General features: G+C 34.0%; 2 protein-coding genes across 2 annotated transcripts; both read left to right on the top strand.

Annotated features, from left to right (window-relative positions):
* The first annotated feature begins 1,267 nt into the window (after nt 1–1,267).
* On the top strand, nt 1,268–13,914 carry LOC132745088 (eukaryotic translation initiation factor 5A-1-like). Its single transcript, XM_060733914.1, has 5 exons — nt 1,268–1,357; nt 6,653–6,823; nt 7,133–7,237; nt 9,664–9,798; nt 11,756–13,914. Exons 2-5 carry the CDS (start codon nt 6,662–6,664, stop codon nt 11,816–11,818), a joined length of 465 nt encoding a protein of 154 aa, XP_060589897.1. The 5' UTR covers nt 1,268–1,357; nt 6,653–6,661; the 3' UTR covers nt 11,819–13,914.
* Nucleotides 13,915–17,606: 3,692 nt separating this feature from the next.
* LOC132745087 (eukaryotic translation initiation factor 5A-like) lies at nt 17,607–23,819 on the top strand. Its single transcript, XM_060733913.1, has 4 exons — nt 17,607–17,747; nt 18,061–18,189; nt 21,296–21,436; nt 22,014–23,819. Exons 1-4 carry the CDS (start codon nt 17,718–17,720, stop codon nt 22,074–22,076), a joined length of 363 nt encoding a protein of 120 aa, XP_060589896.1. The 5' UTR covers nt 17,607–17,717; the 3' UTR covers nt 22,077–23,819.
* The last annotated feature ends 1,965 nt before the right edge of the window (nt 23,820–25,784 follow it).

Raw genomic sequence — 25,784 nt, 5'->3', positions numbered from 1 at the left:
AGTAAATTAGCCCTAGAATTACTTTTGCGAAACATCCTATTTGGAGAAAAAAGTTTATTAAGTGAAAATTGCGCTCAAATATAAACGTAGCTTAAGGTCTTCATCGTACCCGTTTATATACTATGACATGACGTGAACATAATGCCGCATCAGGGTGCCGTTTTATCAACGGTCGTACGCCCGGTCGTAGCCAAGATTTGGTCGTACGACCGATCTTACGGCTACGTCGCGTTTTATCAACATGGTCTTAGCTAAGACGTCGTAGATTTACGTCGTAACTTTAAGGCTGCTTCGGATGAAGAACAAAAATGTTAAATAGCGGCTTATAAAGTTTTGGAGGCCAGAAGTAACATAAACGTAGCAATCAAAAATAAGTCATAAGTCACAATGAAATCTTTTCATATAATCTTTTCATATAAATGCCAGTCTGCGTTTTGTAGTAAACTAATTATTTTGTGAGAAACAAACAACTATCATGTGTCTTTAATGCATTGAATCCGGCGATTTTACACAAAAAAAAAAAATACAAAAAAAAATACAAAAAAAATTGATTATTTTCCTATGATTTTAGGTGCGTATAACGGCAGGATGCCGTGTGTTGCTTGTTGTTGTTTTTTGTTTGTTTTATTTAATTATATTAATTAATAATTCAATTATTTTCATTTACATTGTATCGTGTTTCTTATACAATCCTAGCTAAGATTATGCTTTTTCTTTTTAACATTTTTTTCTTTTTAACATTTTTTCATTCACTCACAGGAACGTCGTCTGAAGTTAACGGTGTGAAGATGCTCCGTAGGCCTATATAATTCTCATATAACGATGATTGACGCATTATTGATCTTGAAAAATGTCTTATAATTAAATAAAAAAAAATCTTTTCATTCATAATAAATAAAATAGCATATCATAATCTTTGTTTGATGTTCTATAAATGTATGTATATATATAAACATTCTAGTTTGTGCCTATTTCTTATCTTATCTATATTTACCCATACTTTTTATATTGTTTTTATTTAGACAATGTATTATTTTTATCATTAAAATAATACTGTACGTTATTTTTCTCCCAGGGTCAGGTTAGTTCGAACTGTGACCTTTTCGCATTTCAAATCTACTGTCAAATGACGAAAATAAGGAAAATTTGTGACTTCATTTCTATCGAATTTATAAGAAAAAATTTTCAGATTAATTAAGGTAGGGGAGTAGAATCTACTATACGTCCTTTCCGCGAGAGAATGAGCTTTTCGGTCGCTGGTCTTACCGGTCTTTATCCTAAGGTAAGTGCTGACATCTATGGAACGTGGTACGCATGCGCAATAATCTTTCTTTCCGACCATTGCGATTGAGCACACGTGAGTTTTCACTTTAATGATATTTTCACTAAGATACCTTGTTTAAATAAACCTTCAATAAGTACCGTGTAAAGCCGATCTATCAATTTTGATTTTTTCAATTAATTATGTATGTTGTATTTGAAAGTCGGCCAAAGAATGACTTTGTAGCTATTGCACAACGGTTTGTTGCTTTTGGCCGCCATTTCTCTGCCGGCTCAACCCAAAATATTTTCTATTGTTTCAAGCCATGGCAACAGATGAACAAAGTTTTGTACGTGGTGATTAAGAGATTAATTTATGACAACATGCCTTGAAACACAAACACATGTTGCTATTTATCTCAACGAGAATAAAAGTTTACCATGCAGTTGAGTTCCGAGTTTTATTCATCTCTCATGTCTCTTGACTTGTAAACACTGGACCACGATAACCGATTGGATCTTCATGGTCATTATTAACAGATGGACATCGTAAAAAAACCCATAGTGTGTGATTTTCATCCATTGGATAGTCTTTCTAAAGTTATTTTTCATGTTTTAGGTGGCTTGCCATATTGGGCATTTTGGGGTCAGTCTATTTAATCCAAGACTACTCTGGGACAAAAAAATACACATTTTATTCCTAGGACTCACTTAAGACACTTATTTCTATTATTGTGGTATAAATTGGGAAAGTTTTATTATATATAAACAATGTGACATTATTCACACTAAGTCCGTATTTACATGTCAGCAAAAGTGTCTTGGGGTAGTCTTAGCAGGGCATTCTCCGGCTTTAACAGGGGGCCGATATAAGGCCCCTTTACAATTCAAAATTACACTTTTTTCTCACAAAGCTGCAGAAAAAAATTCACTATTTCATAAGAGATAAATAGTTTTAATCAAGTAAATGGTTTTTGCGCATGTTAACTGGTTTAATGTACTGACTTGAAGCAGATTATACACAGGTCAGAAATTATAATCAACCATTTCTGGTTTCAAAATGTCGCGAAATGCCAAGTAATATAAGTCTTTTTTTCTCACAATTTTATGACATATCGTCCTTTTTTTCACAAAATGAACAGGCCCAGTCCTAATTATAAGACCTATACGTAACCTATTTCATATTTATCATTCATTAATCTGATATTTTACATTTTTCATTTTCCATGTTACGTTAGGTCTTAACAGATCTTGGCAAAATCGTGTAGCAAAAAAATTGACATTAGACATCGATTTAGATCTAATGCATTTTAACAATTAAAACAGCGTGTATTTACATAAATTTTGAACTATTTATGAACAAAACTAAAAATTAAATACCTTTCAACAAAATAATTGAACTGTCACACCCGAAAAGTCATGATTAAATCCTCTCATTTAATTAAATTCCATGTACAGCAGATATACAAATGGCCGCCATACAGTGCGAGAAATCTGATTGGCTAATTCAAATGCAAGCGTTTAAATGACTCCAGAAGTTTCTAACGGAATTTTTTTTCAACGAAATAATTGCCCATGCACCGTCAGTGTGGTCGAAAATATTTTTCCGTTCAAAAAATTGGAATCAATCTGTAAAACGCTTTACTAAACCAGTATGGCCGATGAGCGAAATAGATTGATATTTATATTTTATTTTTAATTAATAAGTACATTGTTTGAAACTTTTTGTTAATGATAGACCATGCAATTGAAAGAACAGAAGATAAGCTTTTGAATAAAGCTAAAAAGGCAAGTCAACAGACATTTTTTTAATTTTTCAAAATGCTACGCGTTTTTGACCAATAACTATTAGACGTCAGGCTTGACCAACATAAATCTATAACAAGCCTGTAACGTCTAATCTTATGGACTAGCCCAGGCCCCTTCACAATTTTGACAAAAAATGCCCTGCTTAGGGTGTCTGGGGGTAGTCTTTGGGGTAAATAGGCCTATTTACAGGTCGGGAAGGGATAGTGATTTTGCTAAATGCTGAGTAATTTTATACAAAATTTTGTTGAGAACTAAAACACTTTTGAGGTAGAGGGATGGCTTGTTAACAAACTTTTTCATTTAAGATAAAAAAATGACTGGTTGACTGGTTTTATGTTATGAAAGGTAATATTTCATATACACATGAGAAGGTTGTCTTGATGCAATACAATTGATGTTAACTTGCAGTCTTGGTCTGATATACAGCATAGGAAAATCCAAGCTACCTCATTCTGACATACAGCTAATTATTTTAACTTCATTGCAACAACCAATGTACGATGTTGCTAATGTATACAATGTCAAGACAACAATTGATGTTCATACAAGAGAAAAAAGAAGATTGGGTGACATTTGTAATGTAATTACTTTGGCCAGTTTGTATCCCCTCTCGAGTCTCTGCCCAGGAGCCTAGCACATCATGCCCCAAGTGTCAGTAAGATTAGTGAGCATAGCACAACAAGGGGATAATGCCAAAGTGCCAGTATAATTTGGTACATCAGGACCTCTAACCAGTTAACAATGCAATATGTTCAGAGCTTTTATCAAATGCGTAATTAATACATATCCTAACAGGGCTTCCACTAGGAATTATTTTTAGGAAGTCAGGACTTCCTTTCAAGGAATTTTGGAAGTCATGAGGTAAATTTCTGGAAGTCAGTTGTTCTTACGCGTATAATTTTCATGTTTCAATGTTTGATTTATAGTATGGGATGATACAAGTAAAAGCAATTATTTTAATCACAAGATTCTGAAAATGTCATTCCTTTAAATGTTTTATTATACATATTTAAAAAGTTCAAAGTATCTTTACATGATTGTTGGGTAAATATTTTCAATAGAAGTAAGAACATTACCCTGAAAAGGACTGTATTGTTGTTATTTAAGGACAGTGGTAACCGTGTAGAACCCTTCAGTGATAACATTCAAATAATTGCTCATTGATATAACAGAAAAAATAATATTTCCAGAAACTTTTAATTCTTTAATCAATCATGGTACAAGTAGATTCTGAAATGTGTATGATGGGTTCTTCTTTTTCTACCTCTGCATCAGTACCATACAGCTGTGATCAGCCTGCACAGCATTTTTGTGGTCCTTGGATTCATTGTGTTTTAAAAGGGTGGATCTCTGTAGATTTCCTGAAATAAAAAAAAACATGACATCCTTTAGCATTGTTATATTTCTTATTTGTAAAATAAAAATTGTTGTTTAAATATCTCTTGTGTTTAAAATTATTTACTACAGTACCGAACACAATTTCAGTGTATCAAATGAATCATAACACATTAACAACCGAAAATGGTTAAATTTAATCAGGCTTATAAATTGAAAGTTTTATGAAAGTAATTTCGAACACCGTTCTTGACCAAATTAATTTTTTAATTACGTTTTTGAGATACGCCAAATTGCAGAAGTGAGCATTGAGACATTTTGAGAGTGGGTAGGGAAAAAGATTTTTAAATGTAACTTTGCTTCTCATAATAATTTCGTATTCGTAATTAGCGAGTGAAAAAAAAATCAAATCAAATCAACATCGATAGAATGTGTGAAAATAAAACGTCTTTAACTTCAAAAAGGAAAAAAAATCAAAAGACAAAAACACGCTTCGCCGACTCGGCAAACTTTCGGATACATTCAAAACTTACCGATGCACACAATAAAGAATAAATCATTTTATCTAATTAAAGTAATTAAAAACAGATACCTACCACAGTTTACGTCAATTAACTATCCATTATCCGTACAAAACAAACAATTAATCCAATCACTTTGTTTTCACGCTTATCAAGGTCATAAATCAACACTCGCTAATTCGTCACGAGCCAGGTGCATTCGCATAATTTCCCCCATCGCTGTCATGTCATGTCAACCATTCAATTCAGGGGGCGGAGTTAAATAAATAATCCAATCGTACGCCAGGAAAGTGAGAAAATGTCGGACAATGGTCGTGGCGTACGTCACGGCTTACGATTTTCGCCGTATTCCTAAATTTTTGGAAGTCAGCGGTACGTCATTGATCTTAATTTTCGGCGTACAGATACGATTTTCGGGCGTAATTTACGGCTGTACGCCCGTTAACGGAAGCCCTGTCCTAAAACAGAAGCTGTATGTCTGGTTTTTAGCTCACCTGTCACAAAGTGACAGGGTGAGCTTTTGTGATCGCTTTTCGTCCGGCGTCCGCACGGCCGTAAACTTTTACTTTAAATGACATCTCCTCATAAACCACTAAGCCAATTTCATCCAAACTTCACAGGAATGTTCCTTTGGTGGTCACCTTTAAAAATTGTTCAAAGAATTTAATTCCATGCAAAACTCTGGTTGCCATGGCAACCAAAAGAAAAAACTTAAAAAATCTTCTTTTAAAGAACTCAAAGAGCTAGAGCTTAGATATTTGGCATGAAACATCTTCTAGTGAGTGTCTACCAAGTTTGTTCAAATAAAAGCCCAGGGGTCAAAATTGGCCCTGCCCCGGGGGGTCATTGATTTTCCCTATATGCATATAGTAAAAACTTAAAAAATCATCTTTTAAAGAACCCAAAGAGCTAGAGCTAAGATATTTAGCATGAAACATGTTCTAATGGGTGTCTACCAAGTTTGTTCAAATAAAAGCCCTGGGGTCAAAATCGATTGATTTTCCCTATATGCATATAGTAAAAACTTAAAAAATCTTCTTTTAAAGAACTCAAAGAGCTATGGCCAAGATATTGAGCATCAATCATGTTCTTATAGGTGTCTACCAAGTTTGTTCAAATACAAGCCCAGGGGTCAAAATTGGCCCCGCCCGGGGGTCATTGATTTTCTTTATATGTGTTTAGCAAAAACTTAAAATCTTCTTTGAAAAAACCCAAATAGCTAGAGTTTAGATATTAAGCATGAAACATCTTCTAGTAAGTGTCTACAAAGTTTGTTCAAATAAAAGCCCTGGGGTCAAAACTAGCCCGGTCCCAGGGGTGTCATTGTTTTTAACTATATTTGTATAGTAAAAACTAAAAAAATTCTTCTTTTGAAAAGCCCAATGAGCTAGAGCTTAAATGTTTAGCATGAAACATCTTCTTATGGGTGTCTACCAAGTTTGTGCAAATAAAAGCCCTTGGGTTAAATTGGCTCTGCAACGTTGGGGGATGGGAGTTTGGGGGGCCTATATACAGGTGAGCGACCTCAGGGCCATCATGGCTCTCTTGTTAACTGAATGATATAAAGAATTCTAGAAGCAGTCTGTTACATCAGCAAATTTCTGCTGGTCCTACTGCACTTTGTAGTCCTCCTGCCCCTAGCTCTGCAAATATTAGCAGACCAGTGGAATTCTCGATCCCTGTGTCTGAACAAAATAACCAAAATTACCTTTCATGTGTATTTATAGGTTGTCAAAATGGCAGATGAAGAATTTCAAAGTGGTGAATCTGGGGCATCCCAGACCTACCCACAGCAATGTTCTGCTCTTCGCAAAAATGGTTTTGTTGTGATAAAAGATAAACCATGTAAGATTGTGGAAATGTCAACATCAAAGACTGGCAAACATGGACATGCTAAGGTAAATTCACATTAAACTTTCCGATGTTATACATTCCCTCTATTAATTAAATTTATCAGCTTGATTTTTATAGTAGCCACAGCATATAGGGATCACTTCTCCCTCATCTGGCACAAAACTTGTCTGGGCTATTCAAAAATGAAATGAAATATATTTCAGGTAAGTACAGTTCTAATTTAAGTTGTTAATATCACTGACATCTTCCAGTTCTATTATTTATGTCAGATTTATGGCCCTTCAATAATTTTTGTCTCGACTACTAATCAGTATTCATGAAAATGTTGACCAGTTCTTTTATGTATATTACAGGTGCATTTAGTAGGAATTGATATATTTACTGGCAAGAAATACGAAGATATATGTCCATCTACACATAACATGAATGTACCAAATGTGAACCGCAAGGAATACCAGGTAAAGTATTAAAAAATAAAGACTTTGAAATGGCAAGAAATATAAAAATGTGGTATTTTTATGTCCCGGAGGCATTTAGTAATTGAACCATCTGTCCGTATGACGTTTACCTAAGAGGGAAGTTGGATTATTCTCAAGTTCTACGGGTACCAATGATTTTATAATTTACACACTAATCAATACAAAGTACATAATCTGGGTAACTATAACTCCCATTTTTGTGCCCCCTTTTTGTGTCACATGTGGGTCAAAAAGTAATTGACCTAGAGTCATGAAACCTTACTGGAATGTTGATCAGCATGTGAAGTTGTGCACCTGGGTTTTTTTATGTAGATATATTTAGCATTTTTAGTTATTGCCCTTGACTTGGTAAAAATTTGCAATGTTCAACTTGTGACGCACGTAATTAAAAAAATATTTGACCTAGAGTCGTGAAACTTGACCGGAATGTTGATCAGCATGTGTAGTTGTGTACCTGGGTATTTTTGTGTTCAGCTTGTGTCAGTGTCACACATAACTAAAAAATTATTTGACCTAGAGTCATGAAACCTTACAAGATTGTTGCTCAGCATGTGTAGTTATGCACTTGGATATTTTTGTGTGGAAATTTCTAGTATTTTTGAGTAATTGTCCTTGACTTAGTAAAAATTTCGAATTTTCAACTTGTGTCGCATGTAACTCAAAAAATATTTGACATATAGTCATGAAACCTTACAGGAATGTTGATCAGCATGTGAAGTTGTGCACCTGGGTATTTTCATGTGGATATATTTAGCATTTTTAGAGTTATTGCCCGTGAATTTGTAAAAATTTCCAATTTTCAATTTGTGTCTCACGTAACTAAAAAAGTATTTGACATAGACTCGTGAAATTTACAGGAATGTTGCTCAGCATGTGTAGTTGTGCACCTGGGTATTTCGTGTGGATATTATAAGTACTTTCAGAGTTATTGCCCTTGACTTGGTAAAAATTTACAATATTTAACTTGTGTTGCAGGTAATTCAAAACGTTTGACCTGTAGGGTTTACAGGAATGTTGGTCAGGATGTGTACTTAAGCACCTTTGGGTTTTCTTGTGGATTTATTCTGACAGGCTGTCCAGGGTCCCTAAAATTCCTAAAAAATCCTAATTTTTTCCAGTTTGGCTAATTCCAAAAAAAAAATTAAATTTCAAAGGGAACTATTTTTTCACTTAAATTCCTATTTTTTTTATCTTTTGTGATAAACATATCCCGAACAACCATCCATGTTTCAATAACAACCTAAATTCAAACATAGTCGGTGGAGCTGATGTCATGTCTGACTAAATTGCATAAAGTCACATTCTGTATTTACTTCAACTCCTGTAGAAATGCTATACTTGATTCTCAGATGTTATCAGAAAAATAATAAGAAACTGTGAGTTTTAAATGGAACAATGAAAATTGTACGACTTTGACTATATCAAAATAGTCACCTGTTTAAAATTGTGATAAAATTTTTTTCAGGGAAGTTACATATTTATTGGCAACAGAGTTTTACCATTTACCTCAGTCTTAGCAGTGTTCGAAATTAGCAGTAGTCCCATAGCCCCAGACTACTAAATTTCACCTCGGGCTACCAACTTTTCACAGTAACATGCCTGACCAGGCTACTGCATTTTCAGAGGCAATATAAACAACTGTTTTGAACAAATGAATCGTGCTAGTGAAATGTTTTTTGGGCTAGTGAATATTCCAATCTGGTTGTCGACTAGGCTGGTCGATTCAAATCCTAATTTCTTACACTGTCTTAGGTGTATTTAAAGCAACTATTTACATGATGTACCACTAAATTTCATCAGACTTTATGTAGGGGTCCATATTAATAAAATCCTAATTTATAATCAAGTTATTTTCAAGTGATGACTGAAAAACAGATCTTTTGTAAGTGATATCAGCATATCTAGACAAGTTTCCATATTTGCTGATTATAAAGTGGGTATGGTAAACTGACAGTAATTATTGGATGCTTTAACCATTTTGCTACCCAATTAGCGTACTAGCGTACTAAGAAGTGACACTTTCAACTGCCCTTTTTGTTCACATTCACATGTACTGAACATGTTATAACATATAGTGTAAGTTTTTTAAAATTTGAAAAGAGTTTGAAGGTTAACATTAGTTTCCAAAATGTAACATTGTCATGCATAGAAGGATTTTAAATAACTTGGCATAAATGTCTACCACATCAAGATGATGTGTCGCATCCAAGACCCTTGTCCAAAGGTGTTTTGTTTGCTATAAATAGCACTTTATTTCACAGGAACAATAATAAGCAATAAGTTACTTTCAGTCTCTTTTCTTTTCATAATACCTGTATACTTCAGAAACCTTTTCGGGGGCATTGTCACTTGTGTGACAGCTCTTGTTTTGTTAAATACTTCAACTTTCACTTCACTATTTTCAGGTGATTGACGTTACTGATGATGGTTTTGTTAGTCTGATGCTTGATTCTGGAGACACACGTGATGACCTTAAGGTTCCTGACAGCGATGTTGGCAAAGAACTAAAAGAAAAATTTTCCAACGATAGTAACCTCCTAGTATGTACTTAATGCTCAATAAACATGTTTATCTAAACAAAATTTTAGCTCACCTTGTATTTCAGCCATTCACCTGAGCACTTGATGCTTGTGATAATCTAAGTGAATAAAAAACAAATTATAGTCTTGATGCTAGGTTTTATTATGTTGCTTTGAAAAAGTTGACATACAGGGGTTACTTTTGTCTGTAGTGTCAGTCTCAGAGACGTCTGCAGCGATGTCAGGAGCATAACTCAGTCACTTAAAGGGGATTAACTCCAAATTTATTCAGTATTTCTAGAGTAATTGTCTTAGTGAAAATTTGCAATTTTCAACTTGTGTTGTGTGTAGGTCAAAAAGTATTTCACCTAGAGTCATGAAACTTTACAGAAATGTTGGTCAGCATGTGTAAAACTTAAAAAATCCTCTTAAAAACCCCAAAGACCTAGAGCTTAGATATTTATTCTGAAACATCTACCAATGGGTGTCTACCAAGTTTGTTCAAATAAAAGACCTTGGGTTTAAAATGGCCCCGGGGGGCTTATATACAGGTGAGATTCAGGGCCATCATGGCCCTCTTGTTTCAGTTTTGTTAGAGTTATAGCCATTTACTTAGTATAAATTTGAACTTTTCAACTTGTTCATACTCAAAAGGAAAGTCTTGAAAGTTTACAAGAATTGCTCCATAATAGTTGAATTTTATTTATTGCAAAAAATTGGTTTGTATAAGAACGCTTTACCCAAGTGTTTGACTTCAGAAATAGGAAAGTTGATGAGTGGGGATTAACTTTAAAGCAGCACGCCTTCAGATTCATATTATTTTCATGAAAATTTTAGAAATGTATTAAATTGTAAAATATTGTGAAGTGAACAAATAAAGTAATTAACGTATGAAATGCATGAAAATTACCAAAATATCATCAACATATGCAAAAACAGCCCTTCTGCTTTAGTAATGCAGTAGAAATATGGAAATAAAATACTGCAAAATCAGTCTTAAACCGCAAATGAAATGTAATATAAAACCTAGATCTTGAATATTTTTTCCTTTCTTTAAAGTTTAGTACATTTTTCTAAATATTGATTTTCTTGAAATATTTTGGCTCATCTGGAGGCGTGCAGCTTTAAGTATTTATGAAAATTTGAAACCAACTGTAAACAGATGAATGTTGCCACTGTATGCATTGTTATGCCCCCATTTCGAAGAAAAGGGGGTATATTGCTTTGCACTTGTCGGTCCGTAGACCAAATGGTTTCCGAGTGATAACTAAAGAACCCTTAGGCCTAGGAACTTCAAACTTGGTATGGTGATTGGTCATGACCAGTAGATGACCCCTATTGATTTTGGGGTCAAGGGTCAAAGGTCAAGGTCACATTGACCTCTGAGGTAAAAACGGTTTCCGATCAATAACTAAAGAACCCTTAGGCCTAGGAACTTCAAACTTGGTATGGTGATTGGTCATGACCAGCAGATGACCCCTATTGATTTTGGGGTTAAGGGGTTAAAGGGCAAGGTCACATTGACCTTGTAGGTAAAAATGCTTTCCGATCAATAACTTAAGAACCCTTATGCCTAGGAACTTCAAACTTGGTATGGTGATTGGTCATGACCAGCAGATGACCTATTGATTTTGGGGTCAAGGGTCAAAGGTCAAGGTCACATTGACCTTGTAGGTAAAAACGGTTTCTGATCAATTTACTAAAAACGCCTAGGCCTAGGAACTTCAAACTTTGTATGATGATTGGTCGTGACCAGCAGATGACCCCTATTGAGTTTTGGGTCAAGGGGTCAAAGGTCAAGGTCATGACCAGTAGATACTTTATAACCCTTATTAATTGTTTGATCACTGGTCAGAAGTCATGCATAATAACCTTATCACATGATTAATTGGCTGCTGATAGGGGGCATACATGTTTACAAACATATCTTGTTTTTGTTAGTTTCTCTCTCTATATATATGATTTTGTTTATTTTCAGGCAACAGTCCTGTCAGCCATGGGTGAAGAAGTTATTGTATCTGTTAAAACCAATGAGAAGTAATTACTAGCTTAACGTCTTCATATATTGGACAATGACTAGAATAAGAAATTACCCAATTGTCTTCTTGGAAAGTATAGGATACTGGATTGATAATCAATCACATTTCAACTGATTTGGATTTATGGCTGGTTAATATTATATTACAAAGTGCTATTTTTGATTTATTTTTTTCATTGGAGTCCTAAGAGTCATTAATTGTTTTAAAAAAAATGTTTATTTGTTACCAACAAACGAGCAATAGTGCTAACTTCATGATGGCCGGGGAGAATACAGATAGAATGACGGCTGCGAACTTGTGATACACATACGAGTAAATGACAATATTTTATTTTTTACGATAGCCTGTTCTAACTGTGAAAAGTATATACAATTATTAGGGGGAATAAGAAAGAACAAACTACAGCTCTCTACTGTATTAAGCAAAAAGTTTTTAAAATTTGAATATAAAACTATTAAAAAAGAATACTAAATAAATATTCCTCTGGTTTGTTTGGACTCTTATTGTAGCTAGTGTGAGTACTTGAAAATTTAACAAAGACGTACAACATGATTAATGCAAACTATTTTCTTGTATTACTCTCCTACTTTTCAGTTAAGTATACTCCAAAATATGTTTTATTTAAATCTTAAAATTGGATGTTGTAAATTATATAACGATTTTTTTTGCCATTTATGCATTTCAATTTACAAATACTCTTGAAGTCTGTTGTTTTTATCTATTTTTCAGTTATTTATTGATAAAAAGGTCTTGAAAAGTTGACTTATTAACTAATTGATGAAATTATATATTGATTTTACGTTTAATGCCTTTACAAATGATTCTAACATCTAGTGAATAAACATTACATGAAAGCATGTGTATCTATATATAATTGAAGAATTTGATTAATATTACTGAAATATTTATAAGGCATAAGGTTGTAGTAAATATGCCTTTTAAATAAGTTTGATGAATTTAGAAAGAATTTTAACCAAGTTCAACCCATCCTAAATTTCTGAAATAAACTTATCCAGTGTCCATTTTGGGTATACTGAATTTATGAGAATATGAAGGTAGCACACAGTATAGAGGTAGGTCAGGATGCACCAAGTGTGTAAGCTGGCCTAACTACAAACTAGTTTTCTTTTCTGTTTTGTCTTCTGTTACTGTAAACACTATAACATTATCTCTTCTGAGTGATCTTAAGTTTGATTTTGAGAATGGAAGGACTTGTTTGTAAGAAGAACACAAGACTTGTTGCAATTGGTTCTTGTATTTTCTTAATTCCAGGGATATATGCAAGCTTTGTTAATGTGCTCATGAAGTGTTAAATCATTAGCTATTTACAAAATTGAGCCGCGCCATGACAAAACCAACGTAATGCATTTGCGACCAGCATAGATCCAGACCAGGCTGTCAGATCAGGATCCATGCTGTTCACTTACAAAGCCTATAACAAGTAGAGAAACTGATAGCAAACAGTATGGATCCTGATCTTGGTCCATGCTAGTCGCAAACCCATTATGTTGGTTTTGTCATGGTGCATCTCAAATGTTCATAAAGTAATCTTAATTAAGCCATTGATTGCTTTTGATTTACACATGAATGTTGTGTTGATTTAAGGTGTATAAACTGTCATAATGACTTGTATGTACTGCAGGGGTTCTTTTCCTATATATGACAAAAGCATCTCCAAATAAGAAATATAAAATCGCTTAATCCTGCATTGTTTTCCGAGAATTACAAAGCATTCCGTACTTTCCCTCGGCTGAAACTTTAGCTGCTTGTCCTAGGCTAATATGGAAGGGACTTGTTGGTGCTCTTTTAATCTTGTAAGGAAGAGAAATCCTGCAATGCACAATTAATATAAGAGACCAAAAAAACTGCTTTTAAGAATTGAAACATTAAACTGTGTACATTAAATTTGAGAAAAAAATATGTAGGCATGCATTTAATGATTTTTGATGTGATTTAACGAAATTTGTATTTCACTGATTATGATCAAAGGAAATAGTTTTAATTGATTTTAAAAAGATATCTAATAATTATGCAGTAAAGAAAATGAATAAGCTGATTGAAAAAAGTACATTTTTGTAATTACAATTGAGTTGCCTTATATATTTTGTTTTTATTTGGAACTGTTTAATACTGTTTTTAAGTAAGTGGTTTGAGTTTCGTCAGAGAAAGGCATATTAGTTCCAGCTCGAACTTTACCTTTATGTGTCCGTAATATGTGGAGATATTACGGACAACTTTGGAAATAGTCCTTGTATGTTGTTCTTAAACTGCTCAACTTGTTTAGTGTACATGTGTTTTCCAGCTTTGTATTTAGAACAGTCCATTCAAAGTTATAGGGGTTTTACTATGATATTAACAAAGAATGTGCTACCAAAAGCTTAGACCATGGACAGATTGCAAATATGTGCACACTGGTTGTCTGACCCTATTATAGTGACATTTCCTATCACAATTCTAGCAAGTTAACTTAAAATAGTAGTAGATTTATGAATCCAGACAAGAAATAAGCTTATAGATGGCAGTGTGCTTAATGATGTTTTCCCAACATGTAAGCATGATGAAATTCAGCTGGCCAAAAACAGCCCTACAATTAGCTAAAGGTTAATTAATCCTTTCTTCTGAAAATGTCATATGTATTTCTTTAAAATAAGAATCTGGTCAGTTCTTGAAAACATGTCCTAATTCTAGTTATTGAACAAAGTCTATGAAAATGATTTCCATGGGTAAAATCTGTCGAAAAAAGTTGATTTTTAGTAGAACCTGCATAGAACTACTATAAAGTAGAAGCTATACAAATGAAGTGTGTTTTTAAGGAACACTAGCGCTTTATGGCACAAAAATTAGCCTTCGTTATAGAGTATGTACCAACTAAACAACTGTTTAGAGGGTGAGCTTAACTTACTGCATGTGCTGTGAAAAAAAAAGATTGAACAAATTGGTTAGCTGATCAGAAACCGGTGTTCTTGCATAAAAACTACGCACGCAGGTATGCATTAACGGATATATTCTAGTGACCATCCATCGTTGTTGCACGATTTTTAATATGCATGACTCGGACCGCATTGAGAGTCACAGTAGTTTTATCATCAATTAACACGTGGAAAGCATGGCACAAGCAAGAGTTATTTATACGAAATACAGATAACGTACGTGGAATTACCGATTTCTACGTATACTTTAATGCAAGAATAGCGCTAATGTACCCTTTTTTCGTGCATAAACATTTACAGAAGTCTTTGGGCTTTCTAAATTACATTTCGCCCCGGGTCAAGCATATTAAAAACGTTTCTGCAGATGTTAATGTACGAAAAAATGTGTATTAACTCCTATCATGTACTGGTATTGCACGAAGGTCAACTACTCTAGAACCATATTTATATAGGGCTCGAATACAGATTAGAACCGGTTTTAAAGCATATTAGAGCTAAAACTTTGGAAGGGAGCAGATATTTTACATGAAAGAAAAACTACCCTATATGGCATTTATTAATTATCGCAAGCCCTATTCTTGATAATTATGAAAACTGCCAACTACACAAAATTTTCTGTTTGATCTACAGTATGTCCTAATAATACTTGAGCGGTGTCTTACAATGGTACATCTGCAATATAAGCCAATATTAGTTCATAGTTTCATTGATTGAATTGGAAAAAAAATCTGGAAGAAGGGTGATCCCTCGGTAGCATTGACTACAACAAAATATATTGCATGAAAGTTGCAGACTAGGTTTGATCGAGTCTATACATAAGAGGTAATAAAATGACCAACATACTTCATGCCCCCTATAGCACCGGCTTGAGCGGTACTCAATTTTCCAACAAGTGTTAACTCGATGATCCGAAGGAGCAGGAAAAAAACAACGCTGCGGAAAGTCGCAACCATCTGCGTTGAGTGATAATAGGGTCATGGTGGGTACTTGATAGTTATGGTTGTTGCCTTTCGGAATCACTCGTCATTGATGACAACTTTTTTTATATGAGGAAGCTTTAAAGCTGCCAGCTGTTGCCTGAAAACTCTTCGCATGCGTAACTACCAGGTCAGATTACTGTATTGTACACGGCCAGTGATTGACTGCAAAGAGCAGAGAAACCCTTAAGATTCATTGGGACATCAGGTAATTTTACATTTGGATATTTGCATTCAAAAAAGAAGATGTCAGTTCCGTGATCGTTAGAATAATTCAGTTAGAATGGTGGGTAATCATCTTTGGAAACATTTTGGTCGGTCAACCATATAATTATAACAATTTCATTCATTTGGATGCGTCGGGCATCTCAGTCTAGAAAAATCACATATTTAGCATGACTTCTCAATTTTAAGATACGTTTAAGGGTCATTTCTTATAATGTAGGTCTATGGAGTCACGGATGTAATATAAATCCGTGATGGAGTGTAGTCTGACCATCGATCAATTTGGCCTTTAACGCAGTAGGTTTTTTAGCGCTACAGTACAGCTAGATGCAAGTATATGCACTGTCCGCGCAAGGCGGTGTTTACCAGCGGTTTAAAGAGATCGATTATTCCCAGCTCAGCAGCTTTTCGGCCCTATCCATAAGTACAATAGATAATAGCCGAGGACGTTCCGATTGTCGCCTCAGGTGTCATGCGACTTAAATGTATATTCAAAGGGGAAACCCAATTTCGGTATTTCACAACCAGTTGAAATTATCGACGAATTGCGCAAGTGATTTGTAACCGTATTGAATATAAATCTGTCGATATCAATTTGTTCATTACAGTAGCGAAATACTTTGTATATGCGCCACATATTCCCTTTTCTTGGATTAACAGAAATTCTATGAAAAATGAAGAAGAATCTACGAGCAGCAAAGAACTTCACAAATAGACTAGTAAGCGAGCTATTTTTACTTATTTTTTCAACAAATGCAGTTTAAAAATTCGAAATTTGTGACACAATTCAGCTCCAAATTGATACCTGCTTACCAAGGTAACTTGTCTCTTCCTGTCAAAACATGATAGTAGCATGGAAGCTAAAATACTAAAAATAGCTACCTTCGTTACAAAAATAAATAAATGAACTTCATAATAAAAATTTCGACAATTGATTTGCATCTTCAGATATTCAGCCAGTGTCTGAAAAGAGATCGATGTGCTGTTGTAACTAATTGATTTTAATTAATGTTTCCGAGTTGAACTTCCTTCAGGGCCTGTGCATTGCTTTAGTTTACATATAGTTTTATAAAAGTGGACTAAGTTAATCTTGGAGAACAATATCTTTTTACGGTTGCAGCTCAAATAAATGACGTGTAGCTAAGTGTTTATTACATACATATTTAGATTCTTTAACCTACTTTTACTGAGGTATTATTAATAAATTTTCAGATAAAGGTAATTTAAGAGTCAGCACTAATCATTTGAAACCCTCGTCCTTCGGGACAGTCCTATCGGATGGTAAAATCATCCGTCAATAAGTCATGCGCTGTCCATGGTTTTTTATCCGCTACATTTGGAGACATTCAGCGGAAAGATGAAATTGTGCTCATTTCCCTTTGAAGTTGCCGATGACATGCGAAGCTGTAATCTAACGATGCACTATCAACTCAAGTTTATACATGTGAACGTCATTTTTTTTTAAGTTCTAAAGGCCAACTTTATGTTCCTCTTGCGTGTCTGTAATTTGGAAACAAGTTTGATAGCATACATGTATTTATAACCCACTTCATATGTTATAAAAACAGCGAGGAGTTAAAGACATTTAGTTTTACTTACTTTTGTGTTGTTTTCTTTTGCTTTTGCAAGGCTGACGAAAATACGCCACCGACGTCATTTGATGACGTCATGGCTGAAATGGAGTCTGGTGACGCCGAGATGTCTCTGACCAAACCAGTGAAAGCCTCAGCTCTGCGTAAGAATGGTTACGTGATGCTTCACGGATTTCCATGCAAGATTGTCGATATGCTTACATCAAGGTAGCCTTAATTAAGTTTATACAGTCTACATAGAATCTACTGTACATTATTTTCTTAAAACTGCGTAAGAAAAATGTTCTTTTTTTTTTAGAAATATGACGATAATAGACTGTGTCATGTTTTGCACAATCTTGGATTGTATAACAGATGTATTAGATCTATGCATTTTCTTTTTTTTAACTATTCAGGAATGCATGAAAATGACTTTTGTCTATAATATCTGATTCAGCAACATGTAATGCAGATATTTGATTAACATTCTTTTACAATAGCTGAAGGACGGTTTATAGAAGAATTTATATTAAATTTTCAGGCCAGGGAAGCATGGGCATGCAAAGATTCATTCGTCGGCATTGACCTTGTGACCGGCAAGAAATATGAAGACATCTCGCCAAGCACACATACAATGAAAGTGCCTATCTCCGACCGCAAGGAATATCTGGTATATGCTAACAATTTATATTGGCCGAACTTAAATAAACAAGAGCACCGCTAGGCGGAGCATTATATGCCCGAAAATGATTTTTGTATTTTCTGATCGCAAGATCAGTAAATACATAGCTAACATCCACGGTCTAACACAAAATTTCCTAACAGACCTAACAACGCAAAGTAGTTCTCACTCAAAACTGCTTAAAAACCAGCAATTTAACAGACAGAATAATTTTTAATGTAGGCATTTAACGAATTACAGTGCATTGAAAGTTCAGATTAGTCAATAAAAATATGAGGTTACAATCACAAATTTCGCGGATGAATATCATTTTAATCAATGAAAATGCTATTTTTAGCTATGTCGATTACTGAATACTCCAGGGCGTAGTACACAAATAAATCTGACTGCCGAGTAGTGGAATATATACATGTCGGACTGTTTTGGCGAGAAGATTTTCGCTAAATTATTTTTATCAGTGTTAAACAGGTTTATCGTGAACAAAATACCTCGAAATTGATAAGGATTACAAACACGAAATGGAAATTCTCAATTTAGAATTACAATGTATTTGTTTTTATTCAGGCTACATATTACGTATTACTTCACCGTGGTGCAGGGGTATCGCGCTCGTATCGCTCTCGCTTAGGGTGTGCGAGGCCTAAGGTTCAAATCCTAGTCGGGGCAACTTTTTTTTTTTGAAGTGTCTTTTTTAAGGAAGTAGCCACAATATGCAAGGATAAAGTGTGGCTGTCATAAAAATGATTTTTGATGCAACTCTAGTCATGCAAAATTCCATATGTATCAATCTCAAACTGTTATAGAAAAAAATCTTAACGCAGTCGCTGCGTTAGATGAATTATAGTATATAAAAATAAACTGATATAGGAAAATACATACAGATAGTCAGTATGATTTAGATTGCAAAGATCAGAAAATACCACAGAGCTTGCAGCCCTTTGATTTTTTTAGTAAAGATGAAAGATTTCTAAGACATGGGAATTAAATAAAGTTTTACCTCCTTCACAAAACAATCCTCCTTTTAAGTTTCAATATTGTGGTCCAAATGGAACTTAAGTTATGCCCCGGAAACTGTTTTCAGTTCTAAGGTAATAGTGACCTTGACCTTGTGACCCCGAAATCATTAGGGGTCTTCTACCCAATATGGACAATCATACTACGAAGTTTAAACACAGTGGGCCAAATGAAACTTAAGTTATGTTCCGACAACTGTTTTCAGTTTTAAGGTCATAGTGACCTTGACCTTTGACCTTGTGACCCCAAAATCAATTGGAGTCTTCTACCTAATATGGACAATCATCCCATGAAGTTTGAATATTGTGGGCCAAATTGAACTTAAGTTATGCTAAAGAAACTGTTTTCAATTTCTAAGAAATAGTGACCTTGACCTTTGACCTTGTGACCCCAAAATCAATAGGGGTCTTCACCCCAATATGGACAATCATCCTATGAAGTTTGAACACTGTGGGCCGAATGGAACTTAAGTTATCCTCCGGAAAATGTTTTCAGTTTTAAGGTCATAGTGACCTTGACCTTTGACCTTGTGACCCCCAAAATCAATAGGGGTCTTCCACCCAATATGGACAATCATCCTATGAAGTTTGAACACTGTGGGCCAAATGGAACTTAAGTTATGCTCTGGAAACTGTTTTCAGTTTAAAGGTCATAGTGACCTTGACCTTTGACCCCAAGATCAATAGGGGTCTTCTTACTAATATGGACAATCATCCTATGAAGTTTGAACACTCTGGGCCAAATGGAACTTAAGTTATGCTCCGGAAACTGTTTTCAGTTTTAAGGTCATAGTGACCTTGACCTTTGACCTTGTGACCCCAAAATCAATAGGGGTCTTCTACCCAATATGGACAATCATCCTATGAAGTTTGAATACTGTGGGCAAAATGGAACTTAAGTTATGCTCCGGAAACCAAATTGCTAACGGACGGACGGACGGACAGACAGACGGAGGGACGCCAGGGGGTATAACATAATATGCCCGAAATTCTTTCGGGCATATAAAAATGATCTTTAATGTTGGACAAACTGCCTGAATGTGTTTTTTTTTTGTTCCATAATATTTCAGTAGATAAGAAATATATTTTTATTAACGATACCAACTACTTTCTGTTCTTACTGGGGAGAGTACCATGTCACAGGGATAAGACGCTTTGATCTGATATTATCCCCTACCGCTCCCCCCTCCCCCTCCCTTCAGTCCCTGTCACAACCCCCAAAAATATGATTTAAAGTCAATTTCGACATTTAAGTATTCATAACTACAATAATATGACACTTTTACGCAATTTTGATAACCTCTTTAGTGTTAGTCCCTGGAGGGAAGAGGGGGTAGTGGTAGAGGATAATATCAGATCAATTGGGCTTATCCCTGTGTAACAGCCGTTTATGTACCGGGTCGTTGATTCAGTTAGTTAATATGAGGCTATGTGCAATACTGAATTCTACAGGACGAGGAGTACACAGCTGTCAAACCTATATTGAATGAGGCGGTTTGCGGCTGTGTGAGAGTCCAATAGAATAACTTTTTTTTCTGAACAATGTGTAGTAACCTCTTTCACACCACCATTTTTTAACATTTTGACCGAACTTATTTTTTTACTTCACATACAAAAAGTATTTTCATATGTTTTTTTGTTGAGATGAAATGAAAACGAAACTAGATGGAATTGATATAGATTTTTGGCCTATAAAAATGAAAACGATGCTGTATGGGGTACGATATGCATTTGTTATGGATTCTTTGAACGTTGAAAATGAAAGGAGGCTACATTGTTATTTTTTTAATGCGTTTATTTAAGGTCGCCGTCGGAAAGCCCATATGGGCGACCGTACACTCAAGTCGGGCCATCCTAGAGCGTCCCGCCGAGATTTTGTCGTCGATTTTTTCCCAGCTTTATTGGTGGAGGAAGACCCCAGGTGGCACTCCGGGCATTATTTCAGGCACGAGCGGGCACCTGGGTAGAACCACCAACCTTCCGTAAGCCAGCTGGATGGCTTCCTCACATGAAAGCATTGAAAAAGTTCAAACGTTTATATTTTATAAGGTGTGAAAATAATACAGGTATCTATCATACAGGTGGCTGATATGGGACGTGATGGTATTCTAGCGCTGATGGATGACGGCGGATATGTACGTCATGATATAAGCGTTGATGACGTCGACATCAGGAAAAACATCGCCGATAAACTGGCTAAACAGGAGGACCAAGATGTCATGGTAAATATACTGTTTTATATGATCTTAATTAAGTGTTACATCGAAAAAAAGTTATATTTCATAACATTACGTGACTTTTTACTCGTATCATTGTTATTATGATTATTATAATAATAGATAATAATAATAATAATGATAACAATAATAATAATAATAATAATCATCATCATCATCATCATGTTGTATCAATATGAAGCATTGATGGATAAAATAATCTTTTAAAAAAAAGTTTAAATCATTAAAAAATATTATTAGACATTGCGTAACTGAACTGTTCTTAAGTTTTTGTTCAAACGTGATTCCTCCTTATAGAAAAACCTCAATAACATTGTGTTGACACTTTTATACAATGGATTCCATGACAGATAATTCATTTTTTGTTTGTTTCTTGTACATTCTCTTGTTCACCAATCAACATTTAGATATTAAAACGAAACTGTATTATCCTTGAAGTATTAATGTTTTCTTAGATTCATTTTCATAATATGTTAGTAGTCTAGACGCTGGAAAACGCACACGCACGTACGCTTACGCGCCCGCACACACACGCAGCTAAAATATTAACATTTCATTTCAGGTGACCGTGTTGAAGGTGTTGGACAAAGAACTTGTCATGGCCGTAAAAACTGGAGTAAAGTAGACGATTTACCGGCAAATCGTCACGTGACGGGGCTCTCCGAGACGAATGATGAGTTACATACAGTCAACATATAATTATCTCATGTATTTATTTCAACATCTCTATTGTTCATATAGAATCACTTTTTCCCTGATTTAGTTTTATGGGCTGGTCGTTTTTTAAATTTGAACCTACCCGTTATATTTTTCGGGTAATGTATAATCATAAAAATATTAAAATTGGCATTGGTACAGCCAGAGACAGTTAAAATATACTCACAAGAGTTGCCGTTCTTAGACTGACTATGTGTCAAAGAACCACAAATCTGGATACAAACTATACTATGATTCAATGCAATTCAATGCAATTTATTTGGACAACTGGTGTGTGTTATATATAATTTACATTTTACAAAAAGCGTGTCCAGTGTTCTAAAGGTTTATATAATCCCGACGTGCAAGTTACTTTAATCTAAGTGAGCACATTCAATTAAATACAAGTAAAAAAATCATGATTTGATGCACACAAGAACTTTGAATTTTTTTTTATGCTTATGAGTAATTTGAAATTGTTTGGATATCATTCCACTTTTCTTGTTTCTGTTGATCTTGAAAAATAACGACTAAACCCATTTTTTATATTGATGTTCACTTCAGGAACATTTTTGATAAAAAATGAATCAGGTAAAAACTTTATGAAAATTTATTTAATTCATTCAGGTGTTAACGAAATAATGGACAAACGAGATGTTGATATTTAATTTATGTTCACGTACTTATCATTTACGGGTGAATAAAAATAATTTATGGTAAAATAAGCTTATCTTACCATAGTAAGGAGGCCCCGGTACGCCATCAAACATTTAGCAAATACGAGTAGTAAACATTGGTTAGATTCGCAAAATATTTATGACAGATATTGGACTATTGCCTCGTGTTTTGAGCAGCTAATTGGGAATCTGATTGGTTACATACATGTATGTTTATCAGCTTAGATAGTTATGTTTATCAGTGATTTGTTAGAAATGTTTATCAGTCGGATATTTTCATGTTCGATTAACCATTGATCATGTTTGAAAATGACTACTAGTATTCTGTAACGTTAAAGGAACTCCACTGAGGTCTAATAGCCTAAAAACATAAAATTTGAAATTTTTCATAAATCAAATGGGGACAATATAATAACGAATATGTAAATATACTCTGTATATTAAATTGATAATCGACTTTTGATGTCATATTTTGGCCGATTTGAGTGAAAAACGTGGCAGCCTTTTTCAATTTTGGTCCATTTTCGCTTTAAAATTCTTAATCTCTGGGAAGCAGAGTGGGCGAAAGATCTGTAATTTTGTACACGAGTTATTTGTCCAAACCTATATATCAAGTTGTACAAAAATATTGAAGAAATATTGTCAAAAACCTCAGTGGAGTCCCTTTAAAGGAAGTTAAAGTTTCCATGTGCGATTGAAAGGGTGATTTTTCTCCGGTTGTGAAATTATTTTCAGCTTTATACTTATACTATTCTGTAATTAATTATTTGCGCATTTTCCGTTCAAACGATTTACGTTTAGTCAAATCAACAATGGAAAAACAACAGCAACAAAACCATTTCCGATTTATATTTCTACTTGTTTTTCAGAAATTGTAATGTCTTTTTTTCTCGGCATTATGTCACTTCAAGTTAGAAGTACAAAAATGTTCTGTACCAAGAGTTACCTTTCATTATTCATGAGTTTTCTAGAGAGTTAAGGGACTTGATTTTGTGCGGAGTTAAATATTTTTCTGTTTTTTTTTGTTTTTTTTTTTAAATGATAATTTAATAAAAAAGCGATGTTTATGTTTCCTAATTTATTAAAAAATATGACCATTTTGTCACACAATGTCGATTATTACTTTTAGTTGTTGTTGTTATTTTTCACTTTTGTAAAAAAATTACATGCAATAAGGAATTTAAACAAATTGAACCCATGTTTTTTTTTAAAGTAATTATGAACGTAGCACATGGAAACTTTAGGTAAAGTTTTTGATGGTTGTTAGGAAGGCTTAGCTAAATGATTTATATGGAGTACCAAAACTGTATGAGATTGTGTTTATGCAAAATCTCATTTTCTTTATTTTTTTATCTATTCATTGTATAACTTTACTATATATTGAGCCCTAGATTACGATGATACGAATTAAAATTCTCTAAAAAAATATGTTTGTATGTTTGAATTTTTCAAAATAAATCTGACAACTTTGAGCGGTTGTCTAGTGGGTAGGGTGTCTGTCTATATAACAACCCATGGATCATAAGTTCGAGCCTTATTCAAATATATACCATGTTTGTTCATTTTACAGCTGTACTTGTAAGTTTCATGCAGGAAATCAAAACACACGAGTTAAAAGTAAAAATTATAAGCTTAAATTTAAGCTTAATATATGAACTAGATTCGTGTGATTCTCGCTTTTGTTTGACATTTACATTTAGTTGTTTAAATTCCCGCAATTTCAATGCGTTTTAACACATTTTTAGATAATTTATCAAAAGGCCTCTCACATACCATTTTTTGAGACATAATGTCCTGTATGTCTTACCCTAATCTACTCAATATACCCTAATATGGGGGTCAACCTAGAATTAATTGCAAACGTTTTAAGTTTGTTTTTCTGAAACTAGTATGTATGACATTTATCCATAAAAAGTCCAGGACTTTTGCAATTACTGAGAATTATAGATATATATTAATTTATCTAATTTGCTACCCACTATAAAGATAGAACGAAGAAATGCTTTGCTAGTTTGAAACCTATTTCGCTCGATACATATTCACCTGAAATGATCACATTCACGGTTAAACTTTCCGGTTATTTCTGTCAAACCTCGAATACAGATCGATAAAGTAGAATAATAAATTCTTATGAAATATAAAATAAAATGTTTTTTCTCTAAAATCATAAATAAAGAAAGACGTGTCAGAAAATTCTTCAACAATAAATCAAATGTCAATGATCTTCCAAAATAGCCTCAAAAAGAATAAAATAAGATAGGAAAAAGATTAAGCAAACAATGTCAAGTTAATATAAAATATTGAGTGCTCTATACGACAGGCTACATTTAAATAAAGTAAACAGCAAGGCTTGTGTTGATGTATGAACGATATAGGTCATGTTGAGGTCATATTTAAATTTCATTAATATTACGATAATAAAGAAAGTGAATAATGCAGATTTATCTTCTTTAAACTGAACTCTCAACGCATAACTAAACTTGACTCTTCAATTATAGATAACTTAACTGAACTCTCAATTGCAATGTATCCAAACTGAACTCTTAGCGTACGAGTATTCTTAAATTGCTTATAACTAAACTGAGCTCTTAACGTATAACTAAACTGAACTCACTAAACTGAACTCTTAACATATAACTAAACTGAATTCTTTAATTACTTATAACTAAACTGAACTCTTAACATTCGTATTCTTAAATACGCGTCACTAAGTTGATCATTTAACGTATAACTTAACTGAACTCTTTATGTATAACAAAATTGTAATTATGTAATGTATGTATGCATGTATGTATGTATGTATGTACGTACGTACGTATTCTAGGCTTAATGAGGGTCTATCTGGCCTTTCAGGCACTGAGATAACGGATCACGGACATGTCACCATTTATGTCCTCAACCAAATAAAAAAGGTGACCTATAAATTTAGAATTCAGTAATTCTCTGAACGATACTAAATA

The sequence above is a fragment of the Ruditapes philippinarum genome, unplaced genomic scaffold (assembly GCF_026571515.1).
Source record: "Ruditapes philippinarum isolate M1 unplaced genomic scaffold, ASM2657151v2 ctg3035_1_1_1_1, whole genome shotgun sequence".
NCBI classification, from domain to species: Eukaryota; Metazoa; Mollusca; class Bivalvia; order Venerida; family Veneridae; genus Ruditapes; species Ruditapes philippinarum.
This window is presented reverse-complemented; position numbering and strand designations above follow the sequence as displayed.